General features: G+C 38.1%; 1 protein-coding gene and 1 long non-coding RNA gene across 2 annotated transcripts; one reads left to right on the forward strand and one right to left on the reverse strand.

Annotated features, from left to right (window-relative positions):
- Positions 1-1,403: 1,403 nt before the first annotated feature.
- On the reverse strand, positions 1,404-2,946 carry LOC144657305 (uncharacterized). The gene is made up of 3 exons (XR_013571500.1): positions 2,818-2,946; positions 2,395-2,515; positions 1,404-1,514 (listed from the first exon to the last, which is right to left on the reverse strand). It is a non-coding gene; the product is annotated as an uncharacterized LOC144657305 (long non-coding RNA).
- A 9,115-nt stretch (positions 2,947-12,061) lies between these two features.
- Positions 12,062-14,638, forward strand: LOC144658966 (uncharacterized). Its single transcript, XM_078519492.1, has 4 exons — positions 12,062-12,161; positions 12,257-12,394; positions 13,979-14,126; positions 14,363-14,638. The coding sequence occupies exons 2-4, from the start codon at positions 12,352-12,354 to the stop codon at positions 14,517-14,519; spliced, it is 348 nt and encodes a 115-aa protein (XP_078375618.1). The 5' UTR covers positions 12,062-12,161; positions 12,257-12,351; the 3' UTR covers positions 14,520-14,638.
- The last annotated feature ends 826 nt before the right edge of the window (positions 14,639-15,464 follow it).

The raw sequence follows: 15,464 nt of genomic DNA on the forward strand, positions 1-15,464 counted from the left end.
TGAGTGCTTCAACGAAGATTTGCCAAAACTGGCACTTATCACGTTTTCACAAAAGAGGACGTCGCAAACTGTTAGGGTGTACTTGAGAAATAGAAGTCATTTTTGCAAACACGAGTGAAGGCCGGAAGTTTTGTGATAGTTTTATGGAATTCTTGAACAAATAATCATTGTATCTCGTATTCGTCTTTCCCGGGGATTTTGAAATTAGAGATTTCTAAAGCTAGGAAATCAAGCGGAGAGTCTGGGTTAAAGGTTTTGCAAAATTAATCTTGTCTATTCTAGAAAGTATTCGTGTATCGCACCGTAACGCGATTATAAAATCTTTAGGTTCCATGAGTGATCCAAATAAATTTTTTTCTCACAATATCAATAATTTATCAAGAGAAAAGGTTATTGTGAATGATCACCAAAGGGAAATTGGTTTGTTCTTGTTACATATTCTCCTAACTGAAGGTATAAGAAAATGTATAGAGTTCGGTCAGGAGAATTTGCCTGAGGACGTTTACTTTACTTTGAGGGTTGACAAGTTCTACTGAATTTGACGAGGTGATGGGGACTCTATGCTCGTTCTGCATTTTAGGGGTTGTAATTCAGTCTTGCCTTCGGGTGTTCCTTTCCACACCTTACAGTTGCTATATGTTATAGTACTTCTTAGGCCCGGTTCAGACGCCGTACTTTTCATGAGCCGAACTCAATTCGAATTTGGACCGACCCAAATTGACAAAAGTACGCCTCTTGATTCAGACGCCGTACTTTTTGGCCGTTCCGAGGCCGTTCCTAATACAGTTCCAATAAAACCAATCAAAGTTGTCAAAATACATTATAATAATTTATGAATTAGGATCGGCACATGAAAAGTACGGCGTCTGAATCAAAGCCGCTCCATCGGTCAAGCCAGGCGGGAAGAACGGATGAGCCGTTCCAAATTGAAATAACCGTTCTAATTTGATTCAGACGCCGATCTTTTCATGTACTTAATTCAAGGAATTAGGTTCGGCTCATGAAAAGATCGGCGTCTGAACCGGGCCTTAGGAGCGGTTTTCAGTGCAAGCCGCAAATAAACCAGCGTACTTTTCAAGAATTGATTTTTGCCTAGGACGTGGTTCTCGGCTGGTTAGTGTCACTTATCACTAATCAAACAGTCTACGTAAAGTTCTTAGGGGTAAAAATGAACTCAGTCGTATCACGCTGCCAAGAATGAATTCTCGTAAATTTCAAGGAGTGTTTTTCGAAATGTAAGATGGGCATCCCATCACGTTTAGTACGTTTGTATGAGAGTCCACCCTTCCCTCTCCCGAGATCGATTGTTTCATCACAATTTGTTTTAGGAATGGGATAACAAAAGTAGAATTAAAAGAAAACAGACCAACGCAAGCAATTCCATTTATTGACACCATATCAGTGTTGTTTTCCTAGCAGTTATAATTATCATCTACACCTTGCTTTGCTACGTTTGACTTGCTGCGTCTTTGATTTGGATCCTGATTGCTTGCGTTGCGAAGGCATCCATTTTTCTGTAAAGAAAACAAAATTACTTCGTGTCACCTTCTTCCGTCGTTAGTGAGGTTCAAGTTAGATGAATGTTTTCATACCTTTTATATACTCCAACTCGCGAAAGCCCTACCCTTTTATATATCTATATATACACCCTTTCAGGTGGAGCCTCCCCGTATAGTCATCTATAGGAAGTGCCTTACCCCCAGAAGGGGTGCTGCATGCCGTTTGCGAGTGTTCAAGCTACCATATTCTTACTTATGCTATAACATTATAATTATCTAAGTGCTCCAAGATCACAGTTGTTTATTCCAACTCGCGAAAGCCCTACCCTTTTATATATCTATATATACACCCTTTCAGGTGGAGCCTCCCCGTATAGTCATCTATAGGAAGTGCCTTACCCCCAGAAGGGGTGCTGCATGCCGTTTGCGAGTGTTCAAGCTACCATATTCTTACTTATGCTATAACATTATAATTATCTAAGTGCTCCAAGATCACAGTTGTTTATTCTAATGTTGTAAGAAATAGCAATAAATTTTTGCATTTCAAAGGCATTAAATTTGAGGGAACATTTAGGTCTTCCCGAATTTGTAAAGTGTTTTAACAATTAAACAACCAACATGCCAACATGCTTCTTTAGTGTATTTAGAATACAAGACTTAAATTTCGATACTTATGGCCATGATAATATAACATAAACTACTTTTTTTTCAACTCTGACTAACTCTACCATCAATAACAAGGGATTCTCACCAGTATATCTGGCCCCTGTTATGAATAAGTTTATCACTGTTGGATGAATAAGCTTGATTTGGATATCAAATAGAATGAAGTATATTTTAATGGAAACTGCTATCGAGGAACTTTTCTTTGGTTATTTAGAAAAAGCAAACTTACCAATCCTCTACACAAGCTTCACATGTTTTAGGACACAACCGGACTACAGTCTGTGGACGATCTTGGCATTGCCCACTTTTAGCCAGGGCGGAACAGTTTGATCCATGGTCCTTACAGGGTTCTATAAAAAAAATCAAACAAATGCTTTTACTATGCTTGAGTTTCTTGGAAAACTGAGCTTCACGCAACACGTTTCATAACCTAGTTTGAGTCTACTGTAGCCTGGGTGCAAGGCAGGCGTTTGGGATGGAGAGGGGAAAACGAGAAGCGCGTTTTCCTCTATTCCTCGCCTTTGAACGCCTGCCAAGCAGGCTAATTCTACTGGAAAAATTAAGCGGAAGTGTACTTTTCCTGTCTTTGCCGGCAGCATGACGAATTGAATATGAAAAGGGTAGATTATATTGGTTATATTCATTTACTTACTACAGTTGACCTCACAGCTGATCGGGCAATTCTTTAATACCGCATACTGTAATTCAAGAGGACCTCTTGTTCCACAGAAGTCATGATCTTTTAACAGATTACAGTCCTCTTCTGTGTTATCATAGCATTCACCTGGTAAAGAATTGATGAAGTGAGATTGTTTAGTAACACAGAGCTAATCCATACAATGGCAGCCGTCCAGACAACCTTACAAAGTAAGCGATGATTTGTCCAAAATCACTATAGTAAATAAGCTTACCCGCGAGTAACAACCTAAAATTTAAGAACCTGCTAGGCTAAAATTTGCCAGGTAGATCCTCTTTTTATAAGAACCTCTTAAGGCCAAAACAGGTTCTTTTTTTCTAAAATCGATTTTAAATGTTTACTTTTAGCGAGAATGCTTGAGTAGTTTTTTGTTTTAGTCATTTTTACATAAACACTTATTTGGTATGCAAATTTCATATAGGGAAAAGGCTAAATAACTTAAAATTTTATAAGCAACAATGCAAATTTTTCTTCAGAAACTAAGAACCTATTAAGAACCTAAATCCTAAAATTGTGCTTATTACCATTTATGTAAGAACCTGTTTAGGCTAACCTGGAAAAATGCAGGTTCTTACTCGCGGGTTTTTACTGTATTACAAAGGTTAGGGCTGCTACAGGAGTCAAAATGATTGCTTTAACACTAACCACGAACCCGGATAATTCTTTCCGGTTTCTTTCTTTGGGTTTTACTTATGGCATTACGTGCACGAAGTAATAATATAATACTGGACATGTAGCTATAACATTATAATTATCTCTTCTTCCTGTAATTTATATCTGATATAAATAATCATTCCGTAATAATTCTTCTTGTCGCTCTTCTGATTAATCCTTTTTGCAAAGTCACGGCCAAGTTAGGAATCCATACCTGCACCTGTAAAAACAAATAAAAAATGAAATAAGCGACAAGGAAACTAGACTTGAAAAATTTGAACCTTTCATAATTTCTTGATCACTAAAAACCCTTCTATGTTTTCACAAATAGATTGTATTCTATACGCTTTTGCTTGCGTGTGTTCTTGCGTGCGTTTTGGTATACTTACAATATCCAATACCGTACAAAAGCACCAAAAGAAACATTCCACACTTGAAAGACATGGCTAGCAAATGGAAAAAGATAACATACAGAGACACAATTAATTTCACTTAATTTGTTTCAGGGTCAACAGCTGTGATACAATGGTAGGCGCCTCGACTACCGGAGAAAACTCTTTTGGCAAGAGGCTCTAGAGGAAGTAGATCGATGGAGGGACAAAGCAAAGTAGAAGGACACAATCAGAAAAAAAATGTTTCCTAGTGATACTCGTGACGCTATCTGCGAGAGAGTTTCGTAAATCATCCACAAGAATCTAAAATCGACATTTTGCAAACTCTGTCATGTTGCAACATGTTGCAAGAGCTCTGAGGAATTATCGGACGATAGCTGATCATTTATTCGCGCCAACCTTTCACGATACACTTGGGGGGGGGGGGGGGGGGGGTCAAACCCTTACCATTTTATATACCATTTTTGATAGGAATGACAATCCTTTCGTCAACCCCGTTCCCAGGGCTTTTCCCTTGCCCTGGAAACGATGATCGCATACCTTTACAATTGCGTGCCCGATGATAAACCCGGTTATTTTTTTATCCCTGTGATAGATTCATTCATGTTTTACTTCACTCCCCCTCCCAAGAAGAAAAGACAAATAAAACATGAAGTAACATTTATCAAAACGTATTTCGTGTAATTTTTCTGCGCTTTTCTTGCCATCGAAGTTGTGCCACGTATGCATTGAAAGCCATTTTAAACGAAACGAAACTCGTCGCATAAAATGTTAACTATACTAACATCCCTTGAGAAAGGAAAACCCGTTAAAGAAGAATCCTGGAATCGTATTGTTAGCTTCTGGCACTAGGTCAATAACACCTTTATATGCTCGACCTGTCTTTGTTCTGTTTTTTGTTTGTTTGTTTGTTTGTTTTGCGTAATAGAGCAAAACAATGGTCTTGGGTTAGACGATATTTTTCACTTGGACCAAATTATCTTGGTTTCAGAATTCTCTCGCCCCGGCCGGGAGACGGGACATTGATGAAAGAAGAGAGACCAAGGGAACGAGTTTTGAGACGAATTGACGTGGCACGAGGTATAAACTGAAGTAATTCTATGAATGTTAATTCGAGGATTCAAGATACTAAAAAGCAAAACTGTGTTAGCTATATGTGATATTGGAAATTGTTCCGTCAGATGACTGGAAAGAAAACCATCAACTATCGAAAAAGCCGGTGTAAAAGATGTGTTTGGCTTTCACACAAGACACACGATATAGCCTTAATTTTAAATGCAATTGTGTGTGACTTGTGATGGTTACCTTATTGTTTCGTTTGTGGTCATTACACGCTTTAAAAGCATTTTGCCAGTTAACAAAATATCTGTTTAATTGTTATCAGATAAGAGCCTTGACTTAAATGACCTATAAAATGAATAAATAAATAAATGAATACAAGACTTTTCCGAAATCAGTGCATTTAAAGCTAATAGCTTTTTCCATAAGTTAAAGCGATTCAACCTACAAGAAGCTTCGACTGAAAAATATTTGGAAAGTTGTTCGTCATTTTAAACTGATTGATCCCGTGTTTCTTTTACTTAGAAAGCCGATCTCAGTAGTTAATTGATGCAAAATAGAAACATGATCTGTTCTGTTCGGTTTGTGATTCGCTAGAATTATTTGCATTAGTCTATTCCATCGCCTTGCCATCGCACCATTAAACAACGATGCTTTTTCGAAATTTTAAATAACGACAGGGGCGATGACTTTGCTATCCCCGTCACAATGCGAGCAGCAAATGAAAAAATTGGGATTCCTTCTTCTGTTCTTGATCAATAATTGGCATTGACCGATTAAAGAATAAAAATAAAAATTATAGGGATAAATTTATGCAGCCCTGCTAGACTTGGGGCAAAATATTTAAACTTGGACACTAACGGATTTCATTTCCACATCTAATACATTTTTAGTGAGGACGAAATCCCGTTCAAACAGATTCGTGCAGACTTGCGAGTGAAACGGCTTTTTCAATTTGGTAACCCGCGTTATTTTTTTATCCCTGTGATAGATTCATGTTTTATTTCAATTCCCCTCCCAAACATTCCCAGGAAAAAAAATGACCCAGTTGCACAGTGATATAAAAGGTTTTTTTCTAAGCCACATGTTCCGTTTAGCGTTGGCTTCAGAGGTTACTGGCAAAGAAGTTGCCATGTAATCTGTAATTATAACGTGGTTCTTAATCTCATTAATGAGCAGACAGAATTTCCATCAATTCGTGTTATTGATCATCAGGGATTTTTACGGTTCTGCGTTTGCAGTTAAAAGCTATAACTCGATAACTTCATACAGTGTTCTCGTAAACTCAGTTGTTGTGAACAGATGTGCCTCAAAATTATATTCAGATTAACCATGAAATTTTCACTTGGCATGAGATAGATAATACCAGTATAGATGGCGACTTAACAGAAAAGAGGGAGTCGAACACCAGATAGCACAAGTCTTTTACACTAACCTTAGGATAGTCGACTCTTGGAACTGATGTCTACTGATGTGTGTTATGCGCCGATGTAAAAGATGTGTTTGGCTTTCACACAAGACACACGATATGGCCTTATTTTAATAGGAATTCTTTGCGACCTTTACTGGTTACCTAATTGTTTCGTTTGTGGTCGTTACACGCTCTAAAAGCATTTTGCCAGTTAACAAAATATTTGTTTAATTGTTACCAAATAAGAGCCTTGACAATAAAGACTTGTATAATGAATAAATAAAAGATTACACGAGATTGCATTTAAAGCTAATGGCTTTTTCCATGAGTTAAAGCAATTCAACCAGCTAGAAACTTTAACTGAAAAACTAGAAACTTGATCTGTTCTGTTCGGTTTGTGATTCGCTAGAATTATTTACATTAGCCCATTCCATCGACTTCTAATCGCACCATTAAACAGCGATGCTTTTTCGAAATTTTAATGAACGACAGGGGCGATGACTTTGCTATCCCCGTCACAATATATGAGGGCAGCAAATATATAAAAGGATTTCTTCTGCTGTTCTTGATAAATAATTGGCATTGATCGATCAAAGAATGAAAATAAAAATTAAAGGGATAAATACATGCAGCTTTGCGAGACTTGGGGCAAAATATTTAAATGGAAACGGATTTCCTTTCCCTAACTAATACATTTTTAACGAGGACGAAAGCCCGTTCAAATTGCGTGCAGACTTGCGAGAGAAACTGCTCTTATGACACCTCCGGTTATTTTTTTATCCCTGTGATAGATTCATGTTTTATTTCACTTCCCCTCCCAAACATTCCCAAGAAAATAAGAGAGAAATAAAACATAAAACTAAAATCCTTAACCGGTATTCCATGTATTTTTCCGCTCTTCTTGCCATCGAAATTGTGCCACGCATGCATTGAAAGTCATATCAAACGATACGAAAGTCGCTGCATATAAAGTTAACCATACTAACATCCTTTGAGAAAGTTTATTAAAATAGTGACCGAGTTGCAAAGTGATAAAAAAGGTCCTTTTCTAAGCCACATGTTCCGTTTAGCGTTGGCTTCAAAGGTGTCCGGCAAAGAAGTCGCCATGAAATCTGTAATTATAACATGGTTCTTAATTCCATCAATTCGTGCTATCGACCACCAGATATTTTTTCAGTGTTGGGTTTGCAGTTAGAAGCGATAACTTGATAACTTGTTACAGTGTTCTCGTTAACTAAGTTGTTGTGAACAGATGTGCCTCAAAATTACATTTAGATTAGCCGGGAAATTTTATCTTGGCATGGAATAGATATATACCAGTATAGACAGCGACTTAACAGAAAAGAGGGAGTCGAGCCCCAGATAGGACAAGTTCTTTTACACTATAAACCTTAGGACAGTCGACTCTTGGAACTGATGTCTCCTGATGTGTGTTATGCTCCGAGGTAAAAGATGTGTTTGGCTTTGCCACAAGACACGCGATATAGTCTTAATTTCAAATGGAATTGTTTGGGACCTTTACTGGTTACCTAATTGTTTCGTTTGTGTTCATTACACGCTTTAAAAGCATTTTGCCAGTTCACAAAATATCTGTTTAATTGTTATCAGATAAGAGCCTTGACTTAATTGACTTGTAATTAAAATGAATAAATAAAAGACTTTTCAGAAATCAGTGCATTTAAAGCTAATGGCTTTTCTCCATGAGTTAAAGCAATTCAACCAGCTAGAAACTTCGACTGAAAAATGTTTGGAAAGTTGTTTGTCATTTTAAACTGATTGATCCCGTGTTTCTTTTACTTAGAAAGCCGATATCAGTAGTTTATTGATGCAAAATAGAAACTCGATTTGTTCTGTTTGGTTTGTGATTCGCTAGAATTATTTACATTAGTCATTCCAATCGACTTCTAATCGCACCATTAAACAGCGATGCTTTTTCGACTTGGGGCAAAATATTTCAACTTAAACACTTAAATAGAAACGGATTTCATTTCCACAACTAATACATTTTTAATGAGGACGAAACCCCGTTAAAATTGCGTGCAGACTTGCGAGAGAAAAAAGCTTAAAATACCTAGGGTTATTTTTTATCCCTGTGATAGATTCATGTTTAATTTAACTTTCCCTCCCAAACATTCCCAAGAAAATAAGAGAGAAATAAAACATAAAACTAAAATCCTTTAACCGGTAGTACGTGTATTTTTTCCGCTCTTCTTGCCATCGAAATTGTGCCACGCCTGCCTCCTCCACAGGCTTTTCCAAGGCCGATTTTCCAAGGCCGATGGAGAGGGAGCGAGCGCGAAGCGCGAGTAGGAGGATTGGGAGCGAGTGCGAAGCGCGAGTAGTAGGATTGGGAGTCCCTTCGCCCCGCTTTCCTCAATAATTAACTAGCATTTCCCCCAACGATCGCGAGCGACTGGGGACGAGGCAGGTGCCACGCATGCATTGAAAGCTAAGTCATATCAAAAGAAACGAAAGTCGCTGCATATAAAGTTAACGATACTAACATCCTTTGAGAAAGTTTATTAAAAAGTGGCACAGTTGCAAAGTGATGTAAAAGGTTTTTTTCTAAGCCACATGTTCAGTTTAGCGTTGGCTTCAGAGGTTGCCGGCAAAGAAGTCGCCATGAAATCTGAAATTATAACTTGGTTCTTAATCTACTCAGGTCCGGCAAGCGGGTCTCTTGTAAAAAGGTCAATAGACAACCAGCTATGTGTTTATTGTGTGTTGCTTTTCCTTGTAATGACTTAAGTTTATTTGTTGGTTTGCTTTTTAAGTAAAAAAGCGAAATAAAATGGACTTCTTTTAGTGTCTCACTTCGGGAGAAGCAAGACCCAGGGAACGGAGTTGAGAACGAATTAATGGTAGTATGAGCAATAAACTGTTCAATTGAAGTGTTTCTGTGAATGTTAATTTGCGAATTCAAGGTATTAAATAGCAAACCTGTGTTGGCTATAATTGATATTTGAAACAGTCAGATGACTGGAAAGAAAACCATGAACCATGGAAGAAGCCAGACACATGCAGTTTTGAACATCGACGCTTTGTGATTGAATAAGTGAAGTCATTAATGAGCAGACGGAATTTCAATCAATTCGTGTTATTGATCATCAGAAATGTTTACAGTGCTGGGTTTGCAGTTTAAAGCGATAACTTGATAGCTTGATACAATGTTCTCATTAAATAAGCTGTTGTGAACAGATGTGCCTCAAAATAATATTCAGATTAGCTGGGAAATTTCAACTTGGCTTGGGATAGATAATATCAGTATAGATGGCGACTTAACAGAAAAGAGGGAGTCGAGCCCCAGATAGTACAAGTTCTTTTACACTAACCTTAGGATAGGCGACTCTTGGAACTGATTTCTCCTGATGTGTGTTATGCTCCGAGGTAAAAGATGTGTTAGGCTTTGCCACGAGACACACGATATAGCCTTAATTTCAAATTGAATTGTTTGTGACCTTTACTGGTTACCTAATTGTTTCGTTTGTGGTCGTTACACGCTTTAAAAGCATTTTTCCAGTTAATAAAATATCTGTTTAACTGTTACCAGATAAGAGACTCATAAGAACCTCGGCTTAAATGACTTGCATAATGAATAAATAAAAGACTTTTCAGAAATCAGTGCATTTAAAGCTAATGGCTTTTCTTCATGAGTTAAAGCAATTCAACCAGCTAGAAACTTCGACTGAAAAATGTTTGGAAAGTTGTTTGTCATTTTAAACTGATTGATCCCGTGTTTCTTTTACTTAGAAAGCCGATATCAGTAGTTTATTGATGCAAAATAGAAACTCGATTTGTTCTGTTTGGTTTGTGATTCGCTAGAATTATTTACATTAGTCATTCCAATCGACTTCTAATCGCACCATTAAACAGCGATGCTTTTTCGACTTGGGGCAAAATATTTAAACTTAAACACTTAAATGGAAACGGATTTCTTTTCCACAACTAATACATTTTTAATGAGGACGAAACCCCGTTAAAATTGCGTGCAGACTTGCGTAAGAAAAAGGGTTTTTATTTCTTGGGGTTATTTTTTATCCCTGTGATAGATTCATGTTTTATTTCACTTCCCCTCCCAAACATTCCTAAGAAAATAAGAGAGAAATAAAACATAAAACTAAAATACTTCAACCGGTATTCCGTGTATTTTTTCCGCTCTTCTTGCCAACTAAATTGTGCCACGCGTACATTGAAAGCCATCCTGATATCAAACGATACGAAAGTCTCTGCATATAAAGTTAACCACACTAACACCCTTTGAGAAAGTGTATTTAAAAAGTGACCCAGTTGCAAAGTGATAAAAAGGGTCCTTTTCTAAGCGCTGGCTTCAGAGGTTGCCGGAAAAGAAGTCGCCATGAAATCTGTAATTATAACCATACAAACATCCCGGCTTTGAGAAAGTTTATTAAAAAAGGGGCACAGTTGCACAGTAATGTAAAAGGTTCTTTTCTAAGCCACATGTTCAGCTTAGCGTTCAAGTTGGCTTCAGAGGTTGCCGGCAAAGAAGTCGCCATGAAATCTGAAATTATAACTTGGTTCTTAAACTACTCTGTTTCGGCAAGCGGTTCTCTTGTAAAATGGGTCAATAGACAACCGGCTATGTGTTTATTGTGTGTTGCTTAGCCTTGTTCAGTCGTACAAGATTTACAAAATTAGGCTTCTCACATTAGGTTAATAACACCTACGTTTGCCCTGTGTTTGTATCTACTTTAGTTTGTTTGTTGTTTTGTTTTTTACGTAAAAAGCGAAATAAAATGGACTTTGTTTAGTGTCTCACTTCGGGAGAAGCAAGACCCAGGAACGAGGTTGCGAACGAATTTATTGTAGTATGAGCAATAAACTGATCAGCTAAGTGTTTCTATGAATGTTAATTAGTCACAAAGAGCATCAAAAAAACTAGAATAAACAAAAGTGATTTCCTACAATGACTGGCCGGTTTGTTCCTTTGTTGAGAGGTTCACAGCCTTCATTGCCGAAGCGGAGGCGGTGGTCGCGCTTCGCACTTGTGTCACGCGCGCGTCACGCGCGTGTCACACGCATGTCTCGCTGAGCTTGATCTCTTGTAAAAGCCGCGTAACATCGGATATCTCTCAGGCTGCCACAATCCTTACACGGCCAAACGCAATCCTGTCACCTTACTCTTCGTCTTTCTGTACAGACATAGCTCAATGTCAAACAAAGGTACCCAATAAATATATTTCTCGTGATGTTTTATTTTACTGGGTACAAGCACAAACATAAGCGCATAAGAAGAACAAACACATGCATTGATTCTTCTCAGGCTCTCCTCGCGTGGCATAACTAACATAAGTACAAGCAAACAAGATTGTTCGTTTTTCTTTTCCTTATACTTATGCAAGAGAAAATAACTCACTGCCCCCTCCCCCCGAAACAATGTTGTATTTGCTATCTGCAATTGCAAGACTTGCTTCGTTTCTGTATACATTGAAAAGGGGGAGGGGGTCCTAATCTACACCGGATTTGAAGTGGAAATAATTAAAATATTGGAATTAGAACTCATTTCAGCCAACTGTCTCAACTACTTTTGCTGCCCATTGTAGCTCAGCACTCCCCGAACTGAGGACTGTTAGAGAGCTATGAAAAAACGGAAAACAAACCCGCGCGCGTGAAACAAAGCGTCGGCGAACGTCACAGCGCGAGCACATGGTTGAAAAGCCATTGTAACGTGGTGTGTTGTGCTGACAGCTTCTAATACAAGCCTGCCTCAATACGCTGAATGAAGTGAACGGTTTGTGGATCTTACCACGCGAATCTGTGGACAGGTACGTACGAAGTCCCATATCGTGTGGGCTATGTAGTTTGAAAGTGTGTTACGAGTTTTTTACTTATCGGATTTGTTTTTCATTTTAAATTATAGGCCTCGATCTGTCTGGGAGATGAAACTTCAGGATTAAAAGTTGGAATTAAAGAGAGTACAGTGAGCTTGTTTTTTGTTCGAATGATAGTTACATAATGTCAGGATTAACTTTCAACGGTTATTACAAATTTATGGAAAGTAAGTGAACTGTGTAAATTATATTTAAAACTTAAACCTAACAATAGTGAGCAGAGATGAGTTTTGAATATTACATATCAGATCATATATTCACATACCTTAAGGTCGCGCAGGACCCTTGCAGTCATTATGTATGTATTTATTTAAAGAGTATGCACGAACTGCGACGACTGAAGCCGAAAACAAACGAAATATTCATGATATTATTTTCTTACAGTTCTTTGTACAAGTAATTACGCGCTATTGTTCTTAGCTTTGTGTCTCGTGCGCTGGCACAAAGCGAATTATCATAATTATATTCACAGCTTTGAATACAGCACACGTTGTTGTAAACATTGACTCGGAAGGTCTTCGGAAACCTGAAAACCTGCAATTTTGTGTCCAAGTTTTCTCCGCCGATATAGACTTTCAGGAGTTGATCTTCGAGGAACACAAACTTGGTGTATTCTTTTGTGTTCTGACAAGAGCGAATTTTGAAATTTCCTTCTCAAAATGAAGGTAGCACGTTTCAAAGTTTAGATTTCACATTTCTACTCTCTTTAAAGCCATAAACTCCAAGCAGTTTTTGAAATCGAAAATTTCGTTCTTGTCAGAACACAAAAGAGGTTATGATTTATCACTAGGTTATATAATCATTTAATCCGGTGTGCTGTTCTAGCTGAAAACTTGGACACAAAATCGCATTATCTGCAGTTAAACTTTTAAGAGCTTGTAACATCACAGTCAACGGTCATCTCTCAGAAAAAAGACAATCATGATGTTATTCCATCATCCCCTAATATCCTTGATAAATTTTAGAGGAATCGATGTTCAAAATTTAGCGAATTAAAGCATTTCAAGATAGCACCCCGTCAGGAAATGTGGCTAATGAATTTATTAATGAGCAAGGGTCCTGCGCGACCTTAAAGACACGTTTGTTGTCTGTCCCAATCATTTTGCAAGCCACTGTTTGAAGGACAAATTGAGCAAGACCAAGTTGTTCGAAATCCGATTAAGGCTAAGCTGGGATAAAAAGTTAACCAAGGTTTTAATTTTTCCTCTGTGTAATAAAAGTGCTTTTTGATAGTAATGTTAAGTGCAATTTTAACATTTTGCTTAGGTCGAAACTAAAAGACAAAAAGTACTCAAAAGTTCTAACTGAAATCAAAATTGATGTTAATCCTATAGAGCGGTTTTCACTTGAGTATCGAAAGTAATTTGCGTTTACTTTGGGTTTGCATTGCTACGCTTAGTGATTGATTAAAAAAATCTCGCACCATTTTCTCAACCAGTCAGAAGTAAACGAAAACCAATCGAGACTCCAGTCGCACGCGTAGGCTCCCGCGCTTTGCGCTGGCTACATGTATTTGCTTCGACCTCTGATTGGTTCACTGGATTGTCTGTGTCCTTTGTGATTGGTCAGAGTGATTACTCTAGGTTTGGTTTTACGACACTCGATCCAAAACTGCTGTATTAGCTTATCGTGCTTTGAGCAACCGGGAACCGTTGCTGAACACTCTAGATCAATTAAAAACACCAATAATATAATGTATTACCTAATCATTTCATGTTTGCCTGTTTGTTTGTCCGTTTATTTTTTGTTAGACAAACTGACAAACCTGCAGTACCGAGTGCAGAATTGGACCAGGATGGACCTGTTTTACTTGTTTATCTTTGCCTTGGCTGTCCATGCTTTCACTCGTTCAATCTACCGCTTGTATCGTCATGGTGTGGCTTACTTACGACGAAGAAGGTGAGCATGCAGAAATTCCGGGAGCTTATTTAAGACTCTCTCGCGGCTTACGCCTACCATCCATCCATCCATGTTACCCATGCGAAGCGCAACCCTAAAAACTAGTAAGAATGGTGATAAAAATCTTAAATTAAAAAAAAAAATACAATAAATCTAATTAATTACTTATAGTTTGCTTAACAGTACTTGATATGTCGCTTAATAATCTTTATAGTAATTATTTTCCGGTTTAACAGGAAACCCTTGATAGTTCGAAGAACTAGACGTGTTACACAGCGAGATGAAATGCAGCCATCTGCTCAGACAGAAGCCGCTGAAGATGACAGTGATAAACCAATTTGGAAGCCGAAGCCAAAGAAAAAGCACAAACGAAAAACTCGTCAGGGATGGTAAATTCCCGCGACCTTCTAAAATGTCAAATTTTTATCGTGTGTTTTCCTTTCACGATGGCGAGTTTTTTACTCTGGCTAGGGACTGATGTTGAAATTGAGCTCGTTAATTAAAAGTTTCAAGCAAAAAAAATGTCACGTGATTTTTTCTAGGGTGAGTCACTTCAAAGCCTCGGCTAGGTAACTAACTAGTGAAGCAAAATGTTGCACGAAAATGTTTGATCTTGATCAAACTTGGGAAACCATTTAAATGCAATGTTGAGAGAGGTGGCTTCATGGTCAAACATGCTCATCCAACATGTTGGACGAAAATGTTTGATCGTTTAGCTGGAGCTTAAGGGCGCTGATCCCGGGTTCAAATTTGTGTATTTATTGACAGTCTCCCCAACTAGCACAACCGTGATAAATCCATTGACACTTAAATAAGGTGATTTATTTATTTTTATTTATTTGAAAAATTGTCTCATGAGAGGTTGAAGGCAACAACGCTAAATTTAGAATGAAGTTAAAACTTCGTCAGGGATACCTTAGGGATCCCTTCTCAAAATATCCCCTTCTTTGGACGTTTGTTACGAACTTCATATTCGTTTGTGGTCGAGGACAAAACTTGGTGTTTCACTGTTGAAACCTCGTCCCAAGGGTCTCGGCGACGAGTTTTCAAAATGGCGGCTCGTCGTGAGACGACCCTGGCACTCCACGTCCAGCTGCCATCTTGAAAGCGGAGTATACCTTGGGAGCGAGGTTGCTTCTGCTGATGTGTTAATCTACATCCTCAAACTAGGCACAACTGTCTTCAAGATGTTCGATCTGTTAGCTAACCTTTCTCGTGTTTGAAATATTTCTTCTACAATTCTACACCGTGAAACACGAATGGTAGTGAGTGACTCCGAATATCAATAAATAACGGTAACCAGAACCATAAATAGAGTACACGACAGGAATGGTTTGT

This window comes from Oculina patagonica, chromosome 6, assembly GCF_052425735.1.
Source record: "Oculina patagonica isolate OP01 chromosome 6, crgOcupat, whole genome shotgun sequence".
NCBI lineage: Eukaryota > Metazoa > Cnidaria > Anthozoa > Scleractinia > Oculinidae > Oculina > Oculina patagonica.

Coding starts and splice junctions, on each gene's coding strand:
- LOC144658966 (XM_078519492.1), top strand. CDS start 12,352: ATGTCAGGATTAACTTTCAACGGTTATTACAAATTTATGGAAA. Junction 12,395..13,978: donor TTATTACAAATTTATGGAAA/GTAAGTGAACTG, acceptor ATTTTTTGTTAG/ACAAACTGACAAACCTGCAG. Junction 14,127..14,362: donor GCTTACTTACGACGAAGAAG/GTGAGCATGCAG, acceptor CCGGTTTAACAG/GAAACCCTTGATAGTTCGAA.